Source organism: Staurois parvus, unplaced genomic scaffold, assembly GCF_062004578.1.
Source record: "Staurois parvus isolate SC_StPar_1 unplaced genomic scaffold, SC_StPar_1.0 ptg000362l, whole genome shotgun sequence".
Taxonomy (NCBI): domain Eukaryota; kingdom Metazoa; phylum Chordata; class Amphibia; order Anura; family Ranidae; genus Staurois; species Staurois parvus.
This window is the reverse complement of record NW_028318158.1, coordinates 6,805,696-6,829,181: the sequence shown is the minus strand read 5'-3', so window position 1 is coordinate 6,829,181 and position 23,486 is coordinate 6,805,696. Positions and strand designations below refer to the sequence as shown.

The 23,486-nt window shown below is 40.4% G+C and overlaps 1 protein-coding gene across 1 annotated transcript in view; it reads right to left on the bottom strand.

Moving 5' to 3' along the window:
• The window catches only part of LOC149456388 (calpain-2 catalytic subunit-like), a 105,016-nt gene that overhangs the window by 16,480 nt on the left and 65,050 nt on the right, over positions 1-23,486 (bottom strand). The window contains exons 11-17 of the mRNA XM_089685062.1: positions 22,258-22,269; positions 20,015-20,226; positions 16,161-16,197; positions 14,303-14,368; positions 9,313-9,370; positions 989-1,053; positions 298-366 (exon numbers count right to left, since the gene is read on the bottom strand). Of these exons, the coding sequence (XP_089541188.1) occupies positions 298-366; positions 989-1,053; positions 9,313-9,370; positions 14,303-14,368; positions 16,161-16,197; positions 20,015-20,226; positions 22,258-22,269 (519 nt within the window). The remainder of the gene's footprint in view (positions 1-297; positions 367-988; positions 1,054-9,312; positions 9,371-14,302; positions 14,369-16,160; positions 16,198-20,014; positions 20,227-22,257; positions 22,270-23,486) is intronic.

The following is a 23,486-nucleotide window of genomic DNA, read 5'->3' as shown; positions in this document are numbered from 1 at the left end:
AATGCTTAATATACAAGCACTTTTTCCTGCAGCTGCTATGGTTGGGTTTTTTAATAATTGGCCAATTATGGTTTTATTAATTAGACAGTAGATTTTTGTATCTTCTGGGTTTCTAATAAGGGTTTAATTCTAATCTTCATATGTGTTAAGTGGTTTGCTGGGTCTCGCTTATCTAGGAATACATTATAGATTTTGACATAATGAGACATTAATTGCATCATAAATTTTCTTCAGTCTAAAACCTATAAAAGTGTCCATTCATATAAATTAAAAAAATAATTAGTGTATAGGCCTTACCTGATAGTTCTGTAGTTTGGACCAGAGGATGTTAAATTCTTTTAAGCCCAGTTTTCCTGTTCCATCAGACTGGATTATTGTAATAAGTTAATGAAAGCAATAGAAACATAAAGAAAATCCAATTGGCTAATACCATTTACCCTAAAAAAAAAAAAAGCTTTTACCATTTTGTGAACTGCTTTTGTGAATTGGTGAAATTCAGAAATCTCCTGTATGTCATGCAACTCAGTGTTCCTGATCATCTTCTCTGGAATCAGTCTTAAGGGCAAATGTAATTCAATTTGGTGTACCAGTTTGGGTGCCAATAGGCATGTTTATTCATTCACCAATTTGCTGAAACTGTTAGACACCTCAAAGGGTAGGTCTGTTCCCTAAACCCAATACTATAGTAATTCATCTTTCAGTTCAGAATGGTCACGCTCCTCCTGGAATCTTCAAAAGACAGGGATGGAGGTGATCTGTTAATGAAGCTCACCAATGGTCCAATGGTAAGAATAATGACTAATTCTATCAAAGCTGTTTTCCAGTTTTGGGTAGACTGACCCAATAAATCAGAAGTGCCTTATATTTATAAAGATAGATATAGGAATCCTGGCTTAGAATAGACAACAGTCTGCACTGAGTAATAAAAAACTTGATAAATATATATTTATCTTGTAAGAAATCGGCAGGAAACATGCAGAAAGGATACGTCCAGCAGATCCACGATGGACTTACATGTCTCTATGCTGAATCCATCAGACTTGATATCCGTCTCTGAAAAGAATTATTGCAATTACTTATCACCTCATTTTATTGAAGTCACAAGTGACATTTGTAGTTACTTTGGTTTACATGTTTTAATCATAACCTATGCTTGTCAAAACCTGGTCTGGCAGAACATAAAGGACCAATCCTCCCTGTCCACAGACTTCTACAGCTTATCTGTCCAGTTTTGAAGTGCATCTGTGCCCAGGTTATGTACAATAAATGTTTTACATACTTTTAACAAGCTGATAAAGAGCTTTAAAACAAGCCTTCATTAATCTCTGTGGCTACTTGTAGTGTGAAGTTACTCATTCTCCAAGATCAAAACAGAGACTCCAAAGTCAGGTTTCAGACAGCTTGGAAATAACTGGTTTGTTCTTACATTAGAGGGCTGGCAGGCTGTGAAGTCTCTGCTTCCATAGAAAATACACGACAGAAGAGCTGCAAATCAGTGCCTTTGTTGTGATATTTGAAGATTACTTTCTTGACTTCTCTACAAAGGTGAATGAGAACTTGTTTAAAAGCTCTAAGGTTCCATGTACACAGGACACTTCTGAACGATGGAACCTGACTGCTGGAAAACGTAGGTTAAAAAACGTCTGTTTAGCTGCGTTTGCATACCGCATTTATGCTCTTTTTTGAGCATTTGCATTTAAAAGCGTTTTTTAAAGATAACCTCAGGAGACCTTCCCAAATGCCCAGAATGCACTGAAAATGGTAAAAAATTAACTATTTCAGACATTTTGAGAGAAATAGAGCAGAAGCAGAGAGAGCAGTATTTGTTGAGATTATTTGTCTTTTTTTTTTTTGTGGTGTTTGGATATGTTCTAGCTTATTTCTGTGCAGAAATGATCAAAACCTCAAAGTATGGTGTACCGGGTCTAATTGAGTACTGAGAAAACGCTTTGCATGCATTTTTCATGATGAAAAAAGGCTCCGGACAGCATATGGAAATGGAAGAATTAAAAAAAGATTGTAAGCTCGAAAAAGCAGGGCTCTTGAATCCCTCGTGTATTGTTTTGTTACTGTATTGTCTCATGTTCTGTCCCCTACTATAATGTACAGCGCTGAGCAAACCTTTTACTGCTATATAAATACTGTATAATAATAATAATTAACGTGGTTAGCCGCATTTACAAGCGTTTGAAACGCTGATAAAATCTACTCCTGAACGCAAGTTTGGTGCATTCAAAAAAATGACTGTAAACTCAACTGCCTGTAAACGACTGTGTACATGGACACATAGGAAAACATTAGGGAGAGTTCAGGGGCTGCTGAAAAAAATGCAGAAAAGCTCCTAAACGTGAGTTTATCAGCTGCAGTGTACATGGAGCCTTGTACTGTTTGCTTAGAATATGTAAATATTTTATTGTGCCAAGTCTGGGCACTTTCAATCTGTATCAATTTCCCAACCACAACTGCCATCCATCCCTAATTCTGGAGACAGGAGTCTCCAATTTACACACCAGGATAAGCATAGTTATTTTTAAAAAAGTGACAGTTCTTTTCAGCTGAATCTAATGAAATTTGAAAACAAGTCACCTAGTTAAAATAACGATACTTAGCCGTGTGTTATAACTTTGTGAATCGAGCCTATAGTCTAGTTTTGAAGTCTTGTCCTAGGAAATAGCCGTAATTTAGTAGTACTGATCAATATCAAAGCCCTGTTATTGCACATCACATTCCACTATTCTTATTTATTTATATCTTGGGAACTTTTTGAAGAGATAATCACCAAGGTGCAGCAACTGCAAAACAAGATCACCTGTCAGCCTTGTAATACAATACTTGTCGTAAGTATTGATGTTCCCAATAGCAGGCACCACAAGATGGCCACTGTTGGCCAGTAAAGCTTCCCTCTTGAGTATCTCTGAAGGGGTATGGCTTGCCCGAATTCAGGACTAAGGCTAAGTCCCACCAACTTCCATCTTCCTGTCCAATGATTGCTAAAGGCACTCTAACTGGACAAGAGAATGGCAATGGGCATGGCTTCAACTAACTGCATTGAGGCACACATAGGAGGGTATACTGACTAAGAAAGGCAATGACAAGCATCTTCTGGTTACTGATATCATTTAAAGGGGACCTGTCAGACTTTTCAAATATTTAGGTATATAAAATGGGGACCATTATGGAATATGCTTCCTGCTTTTTTGGACATATTTTAAGGGCGCTGTACCAAGAAGACCTTTAATCTTTAACATGGAGTTGCCTTAACAGGGCAGGCAATTAATGTATTGAATGATCTGCACAGACAAGATAATCTGAAGATACATACAGTGATGTATTTAGGTTTTGTGCTGTCCTAGGCAACACACAACACAAACACTGTCCGCCCCCATGAACACCGACCAACACCCCCCCTTCCCCCTCCTGCGGAGAGAGCCTGACATTGACCAACAACACCCCTGCCCCCCAATATATAGAAAGAAAGACGCTCATCTTCACAACTCCAGACATCCCTGGGAACGAGAGTCAGGCTCTACATACACCATCAAGCAGCCTAAAGCCTCTCTTGGATCCCACCTGGCTCCCATGGCATTTATGTCCCTTCTTCCATCTCCTCTTCTGGGGGGAGCTGCTGCCCCCCTTAAAAATGCCGGTCTAGGCAAGTGCCTTGTTTGCCTTGTGGTAAATACACCCCTGGATACATATACATGCGAACCAAAACTTTGCCATTCACAAATTGATTTATATATTGTGAATCCTTTTGTTGTGCAGAATGTATTACAGAGAGTCTGTTCTCTATAAATAGCTGACCCAATGGTTTATCTTTTAATTGAACCATATGGACTTTTTAAAGAATATACAGTATAAACCCCCAAAACAAAAAAGGAATATACTGCAGCTTACAGTGTCTAGATGTGGTGTTTTTCCTCCACTAGTGATCCTGCCAGTAACATACTTCCTGTCCAAAGGTGACAACACTCACTGACTGTACTGTACCTATAAGGAAGCAACCTTGTCACCCTCTTTTTGATTTGGGCTGAAAACCATTCTGCCCTCATGACATAGCTGGGAGGTGCTCTGTAGATGACAAAAGATAGCTGATAACTAATAACATTGAGATTTGTTTTCAGTACACAAGAAGTTGCAGGGAAAGAAGCTTTCTGTGCTTGAAAAAAGATGTACTTGGTCTGACAAAAAGAAGACTAATGTAGCCATCACACTTAAGGACTGGTAAGCTGCATTACTTACATTTTTCTTCTAGAGTTTAGATAGGCTTTAATAAACATGGATCTGAATTACAAGAGCTATCTTAGAAGTAGCACAGTAGTGGGACTCGTGTGAGTCTTCTGCCGCCCCACCATCCACCTGAGCATACACACAGTTGCAATGCTAGGGGTTAGGTTGCACAACTTATTTGCTGTTTTCCATCTCAGACTTACAGTGGACATAAAAAGTCTACACACCCCTGTTAAAAATGTCAGGTTTCTGTGATGTAAAAAAATTAGACGAGGATAAATCATTTCAGAACTTTATCCACCTTTAACGTGACCTATAAACTGTAAAATTCAATTGAAAAACAAACTGAAATCTTTTGGGGGGAAGTAAACATAAAAAACTAAAAAAATGTGGTTGCATAAGTGTGCACACCCTCTTATAACCAGAGATGTAGCTGTGTTTAGAATTAAGCAATCACATTCAGAGTCTTGTTAAATAGGAGTCAGTACACACTTGCCATCATTTAAAGTGCCTCTGATTAACCCCAAATAAAGTTCAGCTGATCTAGTAGGTCTTTCCTGACATTTTCTTAGTCGCATCCTACAGCAAAAGCCATGGTCCGCAGAGAGCTTCCAAAGCATCAGAGGGATCTCATTGTTAAAAGGTATCAGTCAGGAGAAGGCTACAAAAGAATTTCCAAGGCATTAGATATACCATGGAACACAGTGACGACAGTCATCATCAAGTGGAGAAAATACGGCGCAACAGAGACATTACCAAGAACTGGACATCTCTACACAATTGATGAAACTGGTCTGGGAGGCTGCCGAGAGGCCTACAGCAACATTAAAGGAGCTGCAGGAATATCTGGCAAGCACTGGCTGTGTGTTATATACGACAACAATCTCCCGTATTTTTCAAATGTCTAGGCTATGGGGTAGAGTGGCAAGACGGAAGCCTTTTCTTTTGAAGAAAAACATTTAAGCCCGGATAAAGTTTGCAAAAACACATCTTAAGTCTCCCAAAAGCATGCGGGAAAATGTGTTCTGGTCTGATGAAACCAAGGTTGAACTGTTTGGCCATAATTCCACAAGATATGTTTGGTGCAAAAACAACACTGCACATCACCAAAAGAACACCATACCCACAGTGAAGCATGGTGGTGGCAGCATCATGTTTTGGGCTGTTTTTCTTCAGCTGGAACTGGGGCCTTAGTCAAGGTAGAGGGAATTATGAACAATTACAAATACCAGTCAATGTTGACACAAAACCTTCAGACTTCTGCTAGAAAGCTGAACATGACAACGACCCAAAGCATACATCCAAATCAACAAAGGAATGGCTGCACCAGAAAAAGATTTTTGGAATAGCTCAGCCAGAGCCCAGACCTGAATCCAATCAAAAATCTGTGGGGTGATCTGAAGAGGGCTGTGCACAGGAGATGCCCTGGCAATCTGACAGATTTTGCGTGTTTTTTCAAGGAAGAGTGGGCAAATATTTCGAAGTGAAGATGTGCCATGCTGATAGACTCATACCCAAAAAGACTGAGCGCTGGAATCAAATAAAAAGGTGCTTCAACAAAGTATTAGTTTAAAGGTGTGCACACTTATCGAGACATTTTATTTTTTACTTCCCTCCACCTACAGTTTATAGGTCACATTGAAGATGGAAATAGTTCTGAAATGATTTATCTTTGTCTCATTTTTTTACATCACAGAAACCTGACATTTTAACAGGGGTGTGTAGACTTTTTATATCCACTGTATATGTGATTTTTGCTATTCTCCAGTAATTTTTTTCACTATGTTGTACATTCCAATTATTTCCATACCCCTGCGTGGGTTATTTTCTCCAACACTCATCCATTTGCTTCAAATTACATGTAACATTTATACATTGTATGTTCCAAACTTCCTTTAACCCCTTCACGCTGGCCGCACACAAATGTGCGGCCTCCCGGCGTCTGGGCCTAGACGCCGAGCGGCCGCACATTTGTGTTCATGTAACAAGAAACATATGTGCTGAGAGCGCGCTCCCAGCACACATGTGCGGTACTCACAGAGAGGTCCCTATCATGTGACTGTCGTGATCCTCCCTGTGTCTGAAACTCTTAAAGGGCCGAGAGGCACCGGCGGGAAGGGGTTATTGAAGCCATTTTGGTACAGTAACTCTGGGAAGTAGCACAGTAACTCTGGGCTGAATATTGGCTCCTAATAGTCCTAATTCATAAGGACAATCAGTCAGGAATGGGTATTTGTAAGAATCTTCTGTAAGTCTCCACAGTTAGGTGGTTATTAGAGCGCAGCCTTCTGTTCTGAGATAACTAAATGGGCTTTTATTTTTTGTATTCTCTCCATGCTAGAGCAAACATGTCAGCCTCAGGTGCAGGGCTGCTGTTAGAAACCATGGGGCCCTATACAGCCATCCTCAATGGGCCCCCCAAAAAACACAGTTTACTATGCGTCAGTCAGTTATAAATGAACACAGTATTTGTTACCGATCACTCATTGTGTTCATTCAGGAAAGAAAGAGGCTGGTGAATGTGACATATTTACTCGACCCTTCCCCCATTCTCCATCCTGAACAATCCTATTGTATGCTTGCAGCTGCCAGTGGCCAGTCGACAGCACTGCGGGGTTAGGGGGTACACAGGGGGCCCTGGGCAGCAGGGGGAATGTATAGTGCACAAGGAGGGTAATTGGTGCAGCGGGGGAGGGGATTACTGGAACAGATACCTTTTATGGCTCTCTCTACAGCAGCTAAAAGCCTGCGGGAGGGAGAGAACAACCAGCTTTCAGCTGCTGCAGAGAGAGCCATAAAGGTGATCGGTTCCAGTGACTGCCTCCCCCGCCATAATGCTCACCCTCCCTGCCCACATCCAATTCATTCTGCTGCCTGGGCTCCCCTGCTGACCTGGGCCCTGTACAGGAGGACAGGTGGTACCCCCTTATCCATGGCCTTGCTTAGGTGTGTAATGCTATAGGGCCCCCATTGATGTTGAATTCACTCCTGCCTCAGCTCAGAACTGACATGCTGTAATCTGACTGTTGAAAAGCCTTTAGTGTAATACAGACATCACCAATTCTGTGATCAGGTACAGTTGTGTTCAAAATAATAGCAGTGTGTTGAAAAAAGTGACTAAAGCTGAAAATCCTTCTAATAGCTTTTATTTCCATACATACAAATGCATTGGGAACACTACACATTCTATTCCAAATCAAAACATGAAGAAAAATATATCAAATTTGTGTTGTTTCTCTAAAAAAATTGAAGAAAAGTGAATATTAGACTGTTCAAAAAAATAGCAGTGTTTGTATTCTTCTTTACAAACTCAAACATTCACTATATAAACTGAAAAATGTTTGAAGATTTTGCTTTCCTTTGAATCACTTAATGAATATTTCGTTGTATAAGCACTGTTTCTGAGAACTGCTGTACATCTGTGTTGCATGGAGTCACCCAACTTCTGGCACCTGTGACCAGGTATTCCAGCCCAGGATGATTGGACTACATTCCACAGTTCTTCTCTATTTCTTGGTTTTGCCTCAGAAACTGCATTTTTGATGTCACCCCACAAGTTTTCTATTGGATTAAGATCCGGGGATTGGGCTGGCCACTCCATAACGTCAATCTTGTTGGTCTGGAACCAAGATGTTGCATGTTTACTGGTGTGTTTGGGGTCATTGTCTTGTTGGAACACCCATTTCAAGGGCATTTCCTCTTCAGCATAAGGCAGCATGACCTCTTCAAGTATTCTGATGTATTCAAACTGATCCATGATCCCTGGTATGCGATAAATAGGCCCAACACCGTAGTATGAGAAACATCCCCATATCATGATGCTTGCGCAACCATGCTTCACTGTCTTCACAGTGTACTGTGGCTTGAATTCAGTGTTTGGGGGTCGTCTGACAAACTGTCTCCAGCAACTAGACCCAAAAAGAACAATCTTACTTTCATCAGTCCACAAAATGTTGGGCCATTTCTCTTTAGGCCAGTCAATGTGCTCTTTGGCAAATTGTAACCTCTTCAGCACATCTTTTTTCCAACAGTGGGACTTTGCGGGGGGCTTCTTGCAGATAGCTTGGCTTCACATAGGCGTGTTCTAATTGTAACAGTACTCACAGGTAACTTTAGACCTTCTTTGATCTTCCTGGAGCTGATTGTTGGCTGAGTCCTTGCCATTTTGGCTATTCTTCTATCCATTCGAATGGTAGTTTTTCGCTTTCTTCCACGTCTTTCAGGTTTTGGTTGCTATTTTAAAGCATTTGCGATCATTTTAGCTGAGCAGCCTATCATTTTCTGCACTTCTTTATATGTTTTCCCCTCTCCAATCAACTTTTTTAATCAAGATACACTGTTCTTCTGAACAATGTCTGGAACAACGCATTTTCCTCAGAATTTCAGAGAGAAATACACTGTAACCAGCATGTACAACATTTGCTGCCTTCCTTCCTTAAATAAGGGCAATAATTGCCACCTGTTTTTGAAAGAATGAATGACCTCACTAATAGAACTTCACACTATTATTTTGAACATGCCCCTTTCAATTAGTGATTCCTTTACACAGAATCAGCAGCATGCATGTCATGACTGTCGGGTCTGTTGGATTTCTATTACTCTACTACACCTGCTAGTAAATTATTTGCCATGTAGAAATATCATTTCTACCAAAAACAGTGATTGATCAGGTTAGAGATGTCTGACTGCTATTATTTTGAACACAACTGTAGGAGGTACAGCAGGCTTACAAACTGATAGGGAGAGAATACGAGTAAATAAAAAAACGTTTGCACAATTATACCAAGCTTCAGGTTTTACAGATGCCCATTTCTTATTGCGTTCGAAAAGATAAGGCTCCAGTTAAGTTTGTAACACATATAAGTACACAAACATTTTTGTAGTTTAATGTTACTAAAATCCTCTTTCCATTCCATCCTGCAGGTAGTTATGATTTTTCTTTTTTAGTTATGATTTTCTAATACAAAGACCGCAAATAAATATTATTTACAATACTGATTATTTTGTGGTGCTTCATTTTTTAGGTGTGTGTTCAATCTTCCATTGCATGCAATACAAGTGACACAAAGAATTGATACTCACGTTTGGAAATTACCTTCTGTAGAATTCCATACAACTCGAATGCTGAGATCTCTGCATCCTGGTGAGAGAAGATCAGACTTTCAGAAAAAAGCAGAAGAGATCTAAGAGACCCAGAACCCAATACTCACATGCAAAGTGAAAACAAAAAGAAAGCGCATCAACCTTGCTCATTACCTCAATAAAAAAACTGTGATTTTTTTCAAATGAGATATACTCACGAACAAAGCAGTATAACAAGCGTATAAATTCCTGAAAGGAACATTGAAGTGCAAGACCAGTGCGAGTCACATCAAGAGGGGAGACTCTCAGAGTTCACTGATGCATTTCGAATGGGGGGCTCCTTCTTCCACAGAGCTCTGAGGAAGAAGGGATCCCCCTTCAAAACGCATCACAGGAACTCTGAGAATCTCCCCTCTTGATGTGACTCACACTGGTCTTGCACTTCAATGTTCCTTTCAGGATTTTATACGCTTGTTATACTGCTTTGTTTGTAAATATACATCTCATTTTAATAAAATCACATTTTTTTATTGAGAAATGCGCAAGGTTGGTGTGCTTTCTTTTTGTTTTCACTTTGCACTACTGGTCGGGCTTCCCCAGCCTTGTTAAGAGCTGCACAACCTTTGATCCATTGGTGGGCAAACTTCCTTAGTGGTCTATCCATCTACCCACCCTTGATCTGGGTCCCTGAATGCATGAGGTGTTGTTTCTGTTCCAAATACTCACATATCAGCCCATGAGAGAAATATTGACCATACTGATTGTGATCCCAGACAAGTCAGCCGAGGCCATTGATCGGGCCACATTTATCAGAGAATATCCATCACATGATACCAATAAAGTAAAGAGGAAAACGGCAATCTGAGACTTTTTTTGTCAAGGAGCTGCCTCCTTGCTCCAGCAAGAAGGCAACGTCCTGACAAATAGGTTACTGGAAAGGCTATATAGTCTATGGATTAAGAGGACTGATATAGATTGAGTTACATCGGGGATTGATGGCTGGAAGTGCAGGAGGCTATACCTACCCTGGTTAAACGGAAAAATCGCTATTTGACCCAAAGTATATAGTTCATATACAGGAGGTGAGAGAATATATGTAAGTCGGTGGAGAATTTGCACACACGGGTGATTATGAGCACGGAGTGATATACAAGATCTGCACAAATTTTTATTGTTGAATAAGAGGATCACCACACAAAAAAAAGGACATCATAAGTGATTTTTAATAAGGACTTATGGTTTATGGTTCAATTTATGGTTTATTATTTGGAGGTTTTTTGCATGGTATGCACTAGAGTTATTTTTATACGCAGTTAACACGGTAATATATTGATTGTAGTGGTATCTAATATTGCACTGCACTTTATTTAGGTTTATAAAGTGAACAGTATCATTGCCTTTAGTAAATCAACTCCATTATGTAAGGCACATTGGATATCTTTTAGTTACAGAAGACTCAGATTCTGAGCTGTTTAGCTAATCTCATAGGTTACAAAACTAGTCAGAATCTGTACTGAACACTCTCCCAAGTTCCTTACGTTTAACCCATCAGCTACAAACAGCAAACTAAGAATTCACACTAGAAGGAAAGAGAGAGAAGAATATGGGAGAGGAAATAAGAGGGAGACTGTAAAAGTTAGAAGATGAGAGAATGAAAGAAAAAAAAAAGAAGATAATTGGGGGGGGGGGTAGAAATGGAAAAAGATAATAAAGGTCTTTAAAAGTATTAGCAAACATTTGCAGAGTCTGGCCATGTACACTCAGACTGGAGAACGCTTATATGTTTACATGACTATAGCAGTCCTTCCCCAGCGGAACTTGCTTGAGGGAAGACTGAGTCCTCCCTCTATCAAAGGCACAAACATACAGGCCCACCCAATGCCAATGTGCATATGTAAGATCTTTCATGGAAAGAATGATCATACTGACCCAACTGCTGAAAGACAGAAAACCAGGAGAAAAGAAGACAGAAAGGAAAAAGGAAGAGAGAGACAAAAGGGAGGAAACAACAAAGAAAGAGATAAGAATGGTTTGAGGACTGAAGTAAGAAGATCCTGGGTTGGATAGGTAAATAACAGATTTCAATCAAAGCTCTGGGTTAACCAACACAAGAGGTCCTGTGCCATGTCTGGATGAGAATGACACATGGCAATTTCATGGCACATGCAGGATGAAGCCAGCAGTTGGCAGCTGTGATAAGCCAAGCGAGCAGAAAGGAATAAGAGAAATAACTTCTAGAACAAATCCTATATCTTCCAAATAAACTAAATCTAGAGAAACCATGAGAAAGTGATATAATACCAAGTAACTTACACATACTGTTTATAAGGGCATCATTCATGGGGAAAACTGTAAAGTGGTCATCATTAGGGTAAGTCATATGACTACAGTGTTCCATTAGTAAAGTCAGGAAATTATAATACAGCTCTAGCAGCCATGAAAATGTGGCATCTGTAGCCTACTGGTGATACTTATATATCATCATATATTTATAATGGTTTTATATGGACCAGTAAAAGCAAATAAACCACTTTAGGGTTAAAAGCACATGGACTTCTCTCTAATGTATTGAGTTCAAGTGACTCTAGTAAAGGGCACTGTTAATGTTACAGCATACAAAAGGGACTTTAGACAATTGAGCACTTCTAACCTTAGGGCAACAGTTGGGGGAGACTCCCTTTTGTTCCAGCATCGGTATGTCCCTGTGCACAAAGCCAGCTCTATAAAAACATGGTTTTATGGCTGTGGAGTGGAGGAACTAAACCCTGATTTCAAACTTACTGATCCCCTGTGAGATGAATTGGAACACTGACTGTGAACCATTTCAAACATCAGAACCTGACCTTACATATGCTGTTTCGGCTAAAGAAGCACGAATTCTCACAGATACATTACAAAAATCTTTTGGAAAGCCTTCCAGAAGAGTGGAGGCTGTTATGGTCATAAAGGGGGCAAATTCCATATTGATACCCAAAGTTTTGGATTGGAATGTCCAATTAGCTCATATAGATGTGCCCACATACTTTTGGCCACATAGTAGAGATTTTCTATGGAGGACCTTCTAACTACTGTCACAGTTTTGATTAACATGTGACTTGGCTGGGGAGCAGGGTCCTAGCAGCTTCCCCTCCTTTTCATGTATGGGGTACAGATTCTAGATTGCTAAACAATGAGCCACTCTGTATAGCAGATACAGTATATTGGAGGAGAGGACAGAGTACACAGGACAGTAGCAAGAAAGAGCACACAGTGTTAGAAGCAACCATACCTCTGGTGAGATCTATCCCAATGAAAAAAAATCAAACCAGAACACAGTGTTAGTTAGAAAATGATGGATAAAGCTTCATAATTAGGCCAGTAGTCAGCCTAACAAATAGCATAGCTGAAAAGCGGTAAGAGAACTGTAGGTTAATAGCCTACAGTTCTCTCACAAATGTCTCTTCTGCATAAGAGAAAAACACAGTGTATTGTTAGTTTATACATGTTTAAAGCTGGACTCCAGGCAAACAGCTAAACACACTACTGAAATACATATCCGGAACTTGTTTTACCTGTCAAATGATCTATACTTTCTCATCATCCAGTCCTTAGATTTACACAGCCCTGCCAGAGCCAGGCTGATGACCTAACTTTTCTCTGATGCAGTTAAGCAATGCAGCTTGGTCACCTCTCCTCCCCTAACCTGGATAGCAAAGGAGAAGAAATCTACCAAAGTGGCATCCCTCTGCTCTCCCTTCTAATCAGCTTCTTCCCAGATAGAATATATGCATACAGCACACTTGATTTGCTCCCATTCCCACCTTTCTCTCTCCCAATCTCATGGCTGTTGTTCATGGGGAATACAAGAAGTTGATACCAATTGAGGTTCAGTTATTTACACTCCCTGCATTAAAAATAAAGGTGATGATATTTAAAAACATAACTATTTTTTAGTGTATTCTTATATCTGCCTGGAGTTTGACTTTAAAACCATCATTGCAAAATTTACCCAAAGGCAATATTGTACATGACTCCCACATTTTTACCTGCTTGTTGTATAGAATCCTAATGGTTACCTTTAGATCAGGGACCCTGCTGACGTAAGATAACTTGCACCAACAGTAATGCCTGGTACACACAATGAGATAATTGGACAAAAAAACCCCATTTGGAGCGATCATCCAATAATCTATTCATTAATACACAGCTTTTGAGAGCTGATCACGACAGTTCATGCGAAAATACTGAAAGGGACCAGCACAAAAATGATTCTCGTAAGATAACAGAACAAACGATTTTAATGTAATTAGTATAGTATTTGTATGGGGAAAAAAATTGAGTGACCAAGACCATGCATGCTTGGAAATGAAAGAATACCTTACAATACAATACAATTCTTTACATCAGTTTTGAAGTTAGATTCCGTTTTCCAAGAATTTTTGTAACCTTAGAAATCTATTTGTTTTCGATATGAAATTAGTATGAAAAAAAAAGGATCATCATTTGTCCAATATTCTCATCGTGTGTATGAGGCTTAAGGAACAGTATATAACAGTCAGTGCACAGCACTACAAACCAAGAATCACCACCTGTGTCTTTCAGGGGCAAAGGAACCTGCTCCCATTTATATGTATATTTGTTGAAGGAATAGATAATAATCACATCATATGCAGGGACACCCCCCAATGGGACTTTATTGCAGCAACTGAGACATTACACATATGCCCAAGGAGACATTTTTACAAAAAGAATATCAGCTTTGTTACATAGATGTACTTATAAGAAATACATGGTATAGATAATCACATCATATACTGTATCTGTGTCTTTAGGTGTGATTAGTAGCTGCGTCTAAAAATACCTAATCTACTTTTCCATCCTGTCTGTGTATAGTAATAATCTAACCTACCCACATATATGACATTTAAAAAAAAAGTCACAGACAATTCCCCCGTAACATCCAAAATTCTTATAAGGAGCATTTAATGTATAAAATGTGTATAGAACTCACCGCGCCTGCCAGCTGCTTAAACAACCTCCTAAAGTTTGGATCAATATGATCTTCACTGAGATCCGGCTAAAAATAAAAAACAAAGCTGAGAATACAGTCCAAATTATACCCAGGAAAGCATTAAAATAGAATCGTAATGTAAACACCACCATTGTGACTATACTGCCCCTATAAATACTTAAAGCGGAGCTCCACCCAAAAGGAGAAGTTCCGCTTTAAGTACTGCTCCCCCGCTCCCCATTAAGGATTGGCAGCTTTGGGGAGCGGGTACCCGAATTTGACAGGTACCCGCTCCCACTTCTGGTCCTGATCGCCTAGGCGATCAGAAGCGGAAGGTGTCCTCCCTCCTTGTAGTCTTTTGGGACACGTGACAGGTCCCAGAACACTACAGGACCATTCACGAAGTGCAGCACTACTCGCGCATGCGCAATGGGTACCCGGCTGTGAAGCCGCAAGCTATCACAGCCGGGTGCCCACACTGAAGACGCCGGCCTCCTGGAATACAGGATGGACGGTAAAACTAGCTACGGGGGACACACCACGGGACCGAGGGACATGTAAGTGGCTGTTTTTTAAAAGTCAGCAGCTACAGTTTTTGTAGCTGCTGACTTTTATTTTTTGATAGGTTGAGTGTAACTCCGCTTTACATGCTAAAATGGACTCTGATGTGCTTTCCTTTTTTGCAGAGATCTTATGCTCTGGGCTCCCTCTGGCATTGGTCATATGACCCAATGCCTAGGAAATGGCCATGTGATCCCTGCTGAAGAGCAAAAAAGGCAGAGGTCCCTTCTGCAGAGATCATGTGACCTGTGCTCTGGTATTTGGTCACATGAAAGATACTGGAGAGAAGCACAGACTGTAGACTGTCATATATACGGATATGTGTCTCCAAGAACTGTGGTCATGGGATTAACTACTCATTCTTAAACATACTATTGGAGGACAAAAACATTGCTGTACAAATGTTATTTTTATCCCATTAAAAGTGAAGAATTGTCTCCACTGCCTAAATGTTTTTTAAAAAGCTGCAACACTTCTGTCTGATTGGGGTTTCAATGATTACCCTCTAGAGGAGTCAAAAACTGCCCTCTATACCCATCCTGCTATTTACACCCTTGCTACTAAAAACGTACACAAAAAAGTGTATTAAAACTACATAATTTTTAGTTAGCAGCCCTTTAAATGGCTACCAGATAAATGAACTGAAAAAGTCAGACTAGGGAAACCACAACGTCCATTCCTGTGTGGGGATGCATGGAGTTTCAATCAGAGAAGAAAAAAAAAGAAAGTCTGAAAGTAAACAGCTCCTGACATGCTCTCATAAGTACTCTGTGGCACAAATGCAACCAATATAAAACATTTATTTGTATAAATATTAAATATAAAAAGGATATAAAGTAACAATGGTGCAGTTTAAGCTGGTGCCATGACTGCAGGCACAGGTGTTCTGGTTTAGGGTGTCTCCTTTTTACTGCAGCATCCTATAGAGTCACCCTTTCATGCAGGTAATAGAATTGCGTCTCCCTACACTGTTTGAACCAATAGAAAAACACAGCCTGAAGAGTAGGATGGCAAGGCACTAACCCGCTCCTCCACTCTCCAAGCTAACAGACTGTACTGTCCACTGTTAACTAATTCCTGTGAAGGACCTGAAGTTCAGGGAAGCATCACTGAGAGAGCAGGAAACAGCAGCACTGATACTTGTAAACTATAAGTGTTGGAGTAAGGATTTAAAAACAATAATTTACTGGGAAATATTTATTTTATTGTGTTCAATGTGTTAAGCAAAAGACCGGAGAGTTTAATACTACTTTCATGGGAATAATATATTTTTAAAAGATGTAAAAGTAAATCTTACTTCTTCAATGTTGGCCTCGATCTCATCATCAACAACCCTAAAAGCATTAAAATTGATCAGTCAGGAGAGGTTAATTAAACAATGAGTAAAACTATGAGCATAAAGGAGATTGATTTCTTGGGTGTCAAAGGCTTGCTGGTGACCACACTGAAGATTTCACACTCTTTATTCAAAATTTCTATAGAAAATGCTTTGCCTTACAATCATTCAAAATAATTACCCATTAAAACCCTATCACCAGGACAGGAAGTGAGGGAATGAGACAGACAGGAAGTGAGGGAATGAGACAGACAGCAAGACAAACATGTTTTTAAGTAACCTCTGTAAAATATGTATTGCTGTGTGTGCTGTCCATAGGGAGGCATCCACTTTTCTCCTGTCCCATGTGTGGTAACGTGTGGCAGGCAGCAGTCAGTATAGGAAGTGGAATCGTCCCAGAAGGCAATACACATCTGCAAGAGATGCTATTCTATCCCCTTTCTATCCAAAATTTTACAAATAATGCTGGGATTCTAAATTTTTCCTCTGTTTTCAAACATTTCATCACCCAAAAGTAATACATTTTCTATCTACATAGTAAAAGGTTTTAAAGCATAACTGAACATAAGAAAACAAATGTATTGTATTGTAGCTTATGAGTCCTTATATGAGGTGATTGCATTAGTTTTTATTTTCCAGGCTAAAAAAATATATTCAGCAAGTACAGAAAATACCTGCTGACCTTGCCAGAATGAAGTGTCTTTGTCAGCTGAACTGAAAGCTCAATTAATGCAATTTTCCTTCTACAAAATAGTAATTCCCCCACCTCTGTGTTGCAGGGAAGAGGAGAGGAAGGCATGCTTTGAAGTTTAGCCTAAGTGACAACCATGGCTGACGCCATAGAAATAGTACAGTATTTGAACGAACCTAGCCACCCTAGGACAGTAAGTGTATTACATGATCAGACGGTGAAAAATAAAAACTATGCTGAAAAAAGGAAAGCTAATGTAGGAGAGAGAGAGGGGGAGGGGAGAGAGAGAGGTGGAGGGAGAGAGAGGGGAGACAGAGAGAGAGGGGGGGAGACAGAGAGAGGGGGGAGGGGAGACAGAGAGAGGGGGGGGGGGGGGAGACAGAGAGAGAGGGGGGGAGGGGGGATGGGAGAGAGGGGGAGAGAGAGAAAGAGGGGGGGGGAGATAGTTAGGGAGAGAGAGGAGGGGGGGTAGAGAGAGGAGATAGGGAGAGAGGAGATAGGTAGAGCGAGAGAGAGGGGGAGAGAGAGGAGATAGTTGGGGGAGGAGAGGGGAAATAGGGAGAGAGAGGGGAAAGAGAGAGAGAGAGGGGGGGTGAGATAGGAGAGAGGGGGGGAATAGGGGGGTGGGGAGAGAGAGGAGATAGTTATGGAGAGAGGGGGGGAGAGAAGAGAGAGAGAGGAGGTAGGGAGAGAGAGGAGAGAGATGAGAGAGGGGGGAGAGAGGGGGATATAGAGAGGAGATAGTTAGAGAGAGAGAGGGGGGGGAGATAGGGAGAGGAGATAGTTAGGGAGAGAAGGGGAGAGAGAGAAGAGAGAGAGGGAGATAGAGAGGGAAATAGGGAGAGCGAGGGGAGATAGGGAGAGAGAGAGGGGGAGAGGGAGGGAGAGGAGATAGTTAGGGGGGGAGAGACACAGAGAGAGAGGGGGGGGGGAGATAGGGAGAGAGAGGGGAGATAGGGAGAGAGAGGGAGAGGGGGGAGAGAGAGGGGAGATAGTTAGGGAAAGAGGAAGGGAGATAGAGGAGATAGTTAGGGAGAGAGGAGAAAGAGAGAGAGAGAAGCCTGTATAAGCCGTGTACCGGGGTGGGCTCCCCAGGATACAGTGAAGTCACAAACGAGGAAAGCAACCCCAACACCAGCTTTTGTCACAGCAGACTTTTACTTAGATGTGGCAAATAAACAAAACCACAAATGCTGGAATATACAATAAATTTACATACACCCAGCCTAAAGGCTGAGACCCTTGTGCTGAACAGCACGGCGCCTTCTGACGATGAAGGTAGAAAGTGAAGTAATTTACCTACTGGCGGGCACAACTAAGCTGCCACACCTTACCTGTTATTACCCTAAAAGAACAAGAATCAGTGTATGGGTGTATGGTATGGGCTAGCCTGCGGTGCAGCACATGTGCAGCTTACAATCTTACACAAATCTGCAGTATTCCCTCTCCCATAACTGGCCTGTAGCACATGCCTGAGTATTCCTTCTGAGCAAAACGCCAGTCTGGCTTGAGTTTGTAGAATTTTATCAGCTCTCCAATGTGAAATGTCACTTTAAGTTGTGGAGTCCTTCCAATAATCAGTAACAACACTTGTGGCCTGACACAAACAGAGACCCTAACTAACTAACTATAGGCCTGTCTCAGTCCTATAGGTGCCAACACTGAAATGAGGTGCGTGCACGATCTTACCGACCCGGGTCTGCTTTGCATACGCTGGTGACTCTGAACAGAACACCTGTCTCTCCACTAAGCATGCAATATCACAGTATATAGATTGCTTAGTTCCTCAGCTTCCCATCAGCTTCCTGGAAGCAATCTTCCTTTCTTTGAACAGGGTTAGCATCTTGAACACCATCAGCTTCACTCAACTGAATTTCTGATTACGGAGAGCTGTCCTCACATCTGGATGGCATCGGATTCTCAGATCACACAGCCCCCCTTCTCTCTCTCAAGCATGGCTGCTCTCCTCTCCTTTTTCTGTTCACTCTCCAAGTGTAAAACCCCACCTCTTCATGAATATAGAAATCTCTATGCAGTCTGAGGCTGTGTTACAAAAAACAGTGACATCTTGTGGCTAAACTGTAGAATGTCAGTCAGAACGTTTTTAAATTACTTCAATCAGTGTTCAAACAATGAGAGCTGTTTCCCCATCTCACACCTGTAGTGCTTCTTACTACAACTGGTGGCTCTGGTCTTCACTCTACTAAAAGCTACACTGCTCAAAACATTTTTAGAATCTGATACTATTGGGTCCCTATGGCAATTTAACTGCTGGCAGGTGGAACTACAGCGCCCAGCTAGGGACTGCCGCTGCAGCTACATCCATTATACAGAAATCTTATTCTTGGCCTTGGATTATCTAGTAGGAAAAAAGGAGATAAAGCCTAAGAAAAAGCTCCATGGTGCAAACTGGGGATGGGGGGAAGGGAGATCACTGGAAACTCTAATAATCAACCTTTCTTATTCGGTTAATTTTGGTCTGCTAAACATGACATTGAATGCGTATATTATATGTGTTATAAGTGCCAAAAAATACCGGTTGATTCTGCCAGAAATTTTGTGAGCTGACCAATACAGCTGACCAAACCAGATTTGTGCAGACATACTTTTTAAAACCTGAACAGATCCAAAGCTGAAAATCATTGTATTCCCCTCACCCGTTCCTCCACACACACCTGATCTACAGCCCCATCCTCTTCAATACCAGTGCTTACAAAATGTAGAAACATGCGGAATGCCAGCAAGTGTACAATTAAATCATCTAAAACAGGCAGAACGTCTTTTATGTGATCGGTTTCTCTTCTCATCTAATAGGATGTGACAATCAAAATAGATGCTATGGCCCTGTATAGTGACAGGTCCTCAGCTCTTTTGATTAATGTCTGAATTTGGTTCTTCTGCAAGGCAGTCGAACCCAGGGGCGGACTGACCATTGGGCCGGGGTCAATAGGGGGTCCCATGATATGCCCCTGGTACCTTTCATAGGCTTTTTTGGCTGTGGTTTGAGTGTGGGCGAGGACACAGGGGTCCCATGATCCCCTATTGCCTGGGGGCCCCATGAGTTGCCAGTCTGCCCCTGGTCAAACCTTGACCAAAAGCCAGGTCACTATCCTGGGATACTTACTGTGACTCTGTACTCTTCTCTGAGAAAACCCGCACACAGAAGTCTCCCACTTTATTGGGCTCGAAGGTCGATGGTACAATAACATATTCCCCAGCTGGCAGCCGGAATCTGTTCAGAACCTCTCGAAGATTTATGAAGGTGTCAGAGCGGTCTTTGGCTTTGTTCCGCAGGAAGAAATCTCTACTCAGGTGAACATTGGTCTGTCCTCGCATCTGCAACAAAAGCAGAGCATCCACCAAAAAATGTAGCTCAGTTTATAGTTTAAAGTGCATCTAAAGCCAAAACTTTTCTTTTTTTTTTTTTTAAACCACTTCCAGTCCGGACACTTTCCCCCTTTCCTGTCCAGGCCAATTTTCAGCTTTCAGTGCTATCACACTTCGAATGACAATTGCGCGGTCATGCACCACTGTACCCATATGAATTTTTTAGCATTTTTATGAGACAGATAAAACTTTATTTTGGTGGTATTTATTCACCACAGGGATTTTTATTATTTTTGCTATATAAATGACAAAGCCAAAACATTTTGAAAAGAAGTGTTTTTCTTATAAAATTTTCCAAATAAATATTCTTTCTTCATAAATCTTGGCCAAAATGTATTCGGGTTTATCTTTTTAGTAAAAAAAAAATAACCCAAATAAGTTTATAACCAAAAATTATAATTTTTCAAAAATGTTTTTTACATTTTTATTTTATTTTTTTTATTTTAGATTATTATTCATATTTTTTTTTAACATACTGTCACCCTAGCTATTTGTGGGGAGTGTTGAAGATTTTTTTTTTTTTCTTTTTACACTGATTGCTTTTACACCCATAAAGGCTGTAAAAGCAATCAGAAATTGTGAAATTTTAGCATTGATATGGAAAATATGACTGATCATACCAAAAAATGCTCCTTTATTAAAGGTAATTGCAATTGGTAATTGTAATTGGTAATTGAAGGTAATTGCAGTAAAAGCTTCTGTCTGGCACCTGGACCAAACAGCTCATTTATGTTCAAATATCACGTATTGTACTCCTTAAAAACAAACACACCACATTTTTCCAGAGCAGCCTGTATTTCTTTTGAGGTTGCCTGTGGGTTTTTCTTTGAATCCTGGACAATTCTTCTGTCAGTTGTGGCTGCAATCTTTCTTGGGCTACCTGACCTTGGCTTGGTATCAATAGATCCCCGAACTTTCCACTTCTTAATAGGTGATTTAACAGTACTGATTGACATATTCAAGGCTTTGGACATCTTTTTATGTCCTTTTCCATCTTTATAAAGTTCCATTACCTTGTTACGCAGGACATTTGACAGTTCTTTTCTGATTCCCATGGTTCAGTATCTAACCTAGTCAGTGCTTGCATGTAAGAGCTAACAAACTCATTGACTGTTTATACACTGACACTAATTGCAAATTAAAAAGCCACAGATGTGGGACATTAACCTTTAATTGACATTATATCCCGTGTGTGCCACCTTGTGTGTCTGTACCAAGGCCAAACATTCCAGGGTATGTAAACTTTTAATCCTGGCCATTTGGGTGATTTCTGTTATCAATATGATTTAAAAAGGAGCCAAACAACTATTTGATAATAAATGGCTTCATATGATCATCATCCTTTAAATAAAGAGCATTTTTTAGCATGATCAGTCATATATCAATGTCAATCAATTTCAATGCCAAAATTTCACAAACTTTTGAGCACAACTGTACACTCAGACTTTTACCAGAGTTTAGCAGTAGCAGAGTTTAGGGGCAGTTAAACGTTCCTCTCCTGGACGTTGAAGAATCGCATTCAGGAGAGGAATGTTTTGGCCAAAAAACATGACAAAAGCGTGTGTAAACCCAGCTAAAAGCAGCTAAACGCGTCTAAGCGCGGCTAAACACTATGTACCACGTTGACACGCTTTTAGTGTTTTTCTGCTGCCTTATTGGTTTTGCAGGGACTGGGCAAATTTCGATCAATTTGTGGCCATCCCCACTGCAGCTGCTGTCAGAGTACAATGTCTTGGCTGGAGGGTTTCTTCCATCCACCTCCTTTGTGTGTATGGAGGAATCGGTTAGTTTTTTTTTTTTCATTCAGTCCAGATTCTGGGCTACTAGAAATTGACAACTTACCACTTACCACCAGGACTAAATAGAGGAAGTAATGTATGCAGTACTTCATGGCTGCAAGCTGTCATACATTTACACTCACCTTCTAAAATAATAAATGTGACATTGATCTAGGCAGAAAATGATAAAATATCAGCATACCTGGGGTGGGACCTGAAATCAGAAATGATAAAGTGGGAATTAATATATTTCAGGAACAATGTATAAACACAAAATCTATATAATAATGTATGGCAGAGTAATCTTACATCACTTAAAAGCTGAACTCAAACAACTAAGGTTGGCCATACACTATACAATTTTCCTGAGATTTTTGCTTTGGATTTACCAAAAACCATATAATATGAGGTCAAACCTAAATAACACTTTCAATTGTATCTAATTAGGCAGGCCCTTGCACTACACAGTGAAAGGTAAATCTAAAGGAAACTGGGCAGAAATCTGTAAGAAAATTGTATAGTGTATGGCCAAATTAATTACAAAGGAGTGAGCTACTGAAATTGCCATTTCTGTCCATCCAGTCCAGAGCTTTGCACAGCTGTGCCATACAGGTCTTGTCTGTGACTAGGCAGTGAAAGGAGAAGCAGGACACTCATGAGCCCATCTCTCTGTCGCTCTGCTCTCTCCTTCTAACAGCATGCTCCTTATTAGCACATGAGCACTGCAGTACAACTATCATGCTCTTTATGCGTATGTATATATTAATGAATACAGGGCTGCATTAATTAGTGTCTTTAAAATCTGCATGGAATTCTGAGTTAACCATAAGACTAGTATGTTCCTTCAGATTCTGTCCTATTTTCACTTATCCAGACTGCAATGTTGTGTCAGCCTAAAACAAACGTGGATCTGGCTGTAGGATTTATGTATTAAACTGCTCAACAGGTAAAATGTGAAGCAGGGATGCTAGTAGCACTTGCAATCTCCCAACTCCAGAACATGCGTGACCTTATGCTTTTAGAACACGCTGCCTCAATGTTCCTAAGAGTGCATAACAATAAATAACCAAGCACAACGGACGCATACATTTTTCAACAACAATTTTCTGCCATTTGACGCTGATATGAACATTCAGGGGCTGGGAGACAACAAGCCAAGGCAAGAAAGCACAAGTTATCAGCATGAGGTCATGCAGTTGAGCAATTCACATACGTTCAGCTCTTAGCTGACCTATCACCTATCACTTTAATATACAAAAATATTACAGAATGGGACTTGTGAGGCACAGCATTTTACATTAACACACATTTTTTTAATTATATTAAATTCTATTTAAAATATTACAAAGAGCATGGCCATTACATATAAAATATTACAACAATCAAATACACTACAGATCTGTATTTGGGTGTTGTAAAATTTTATATGCA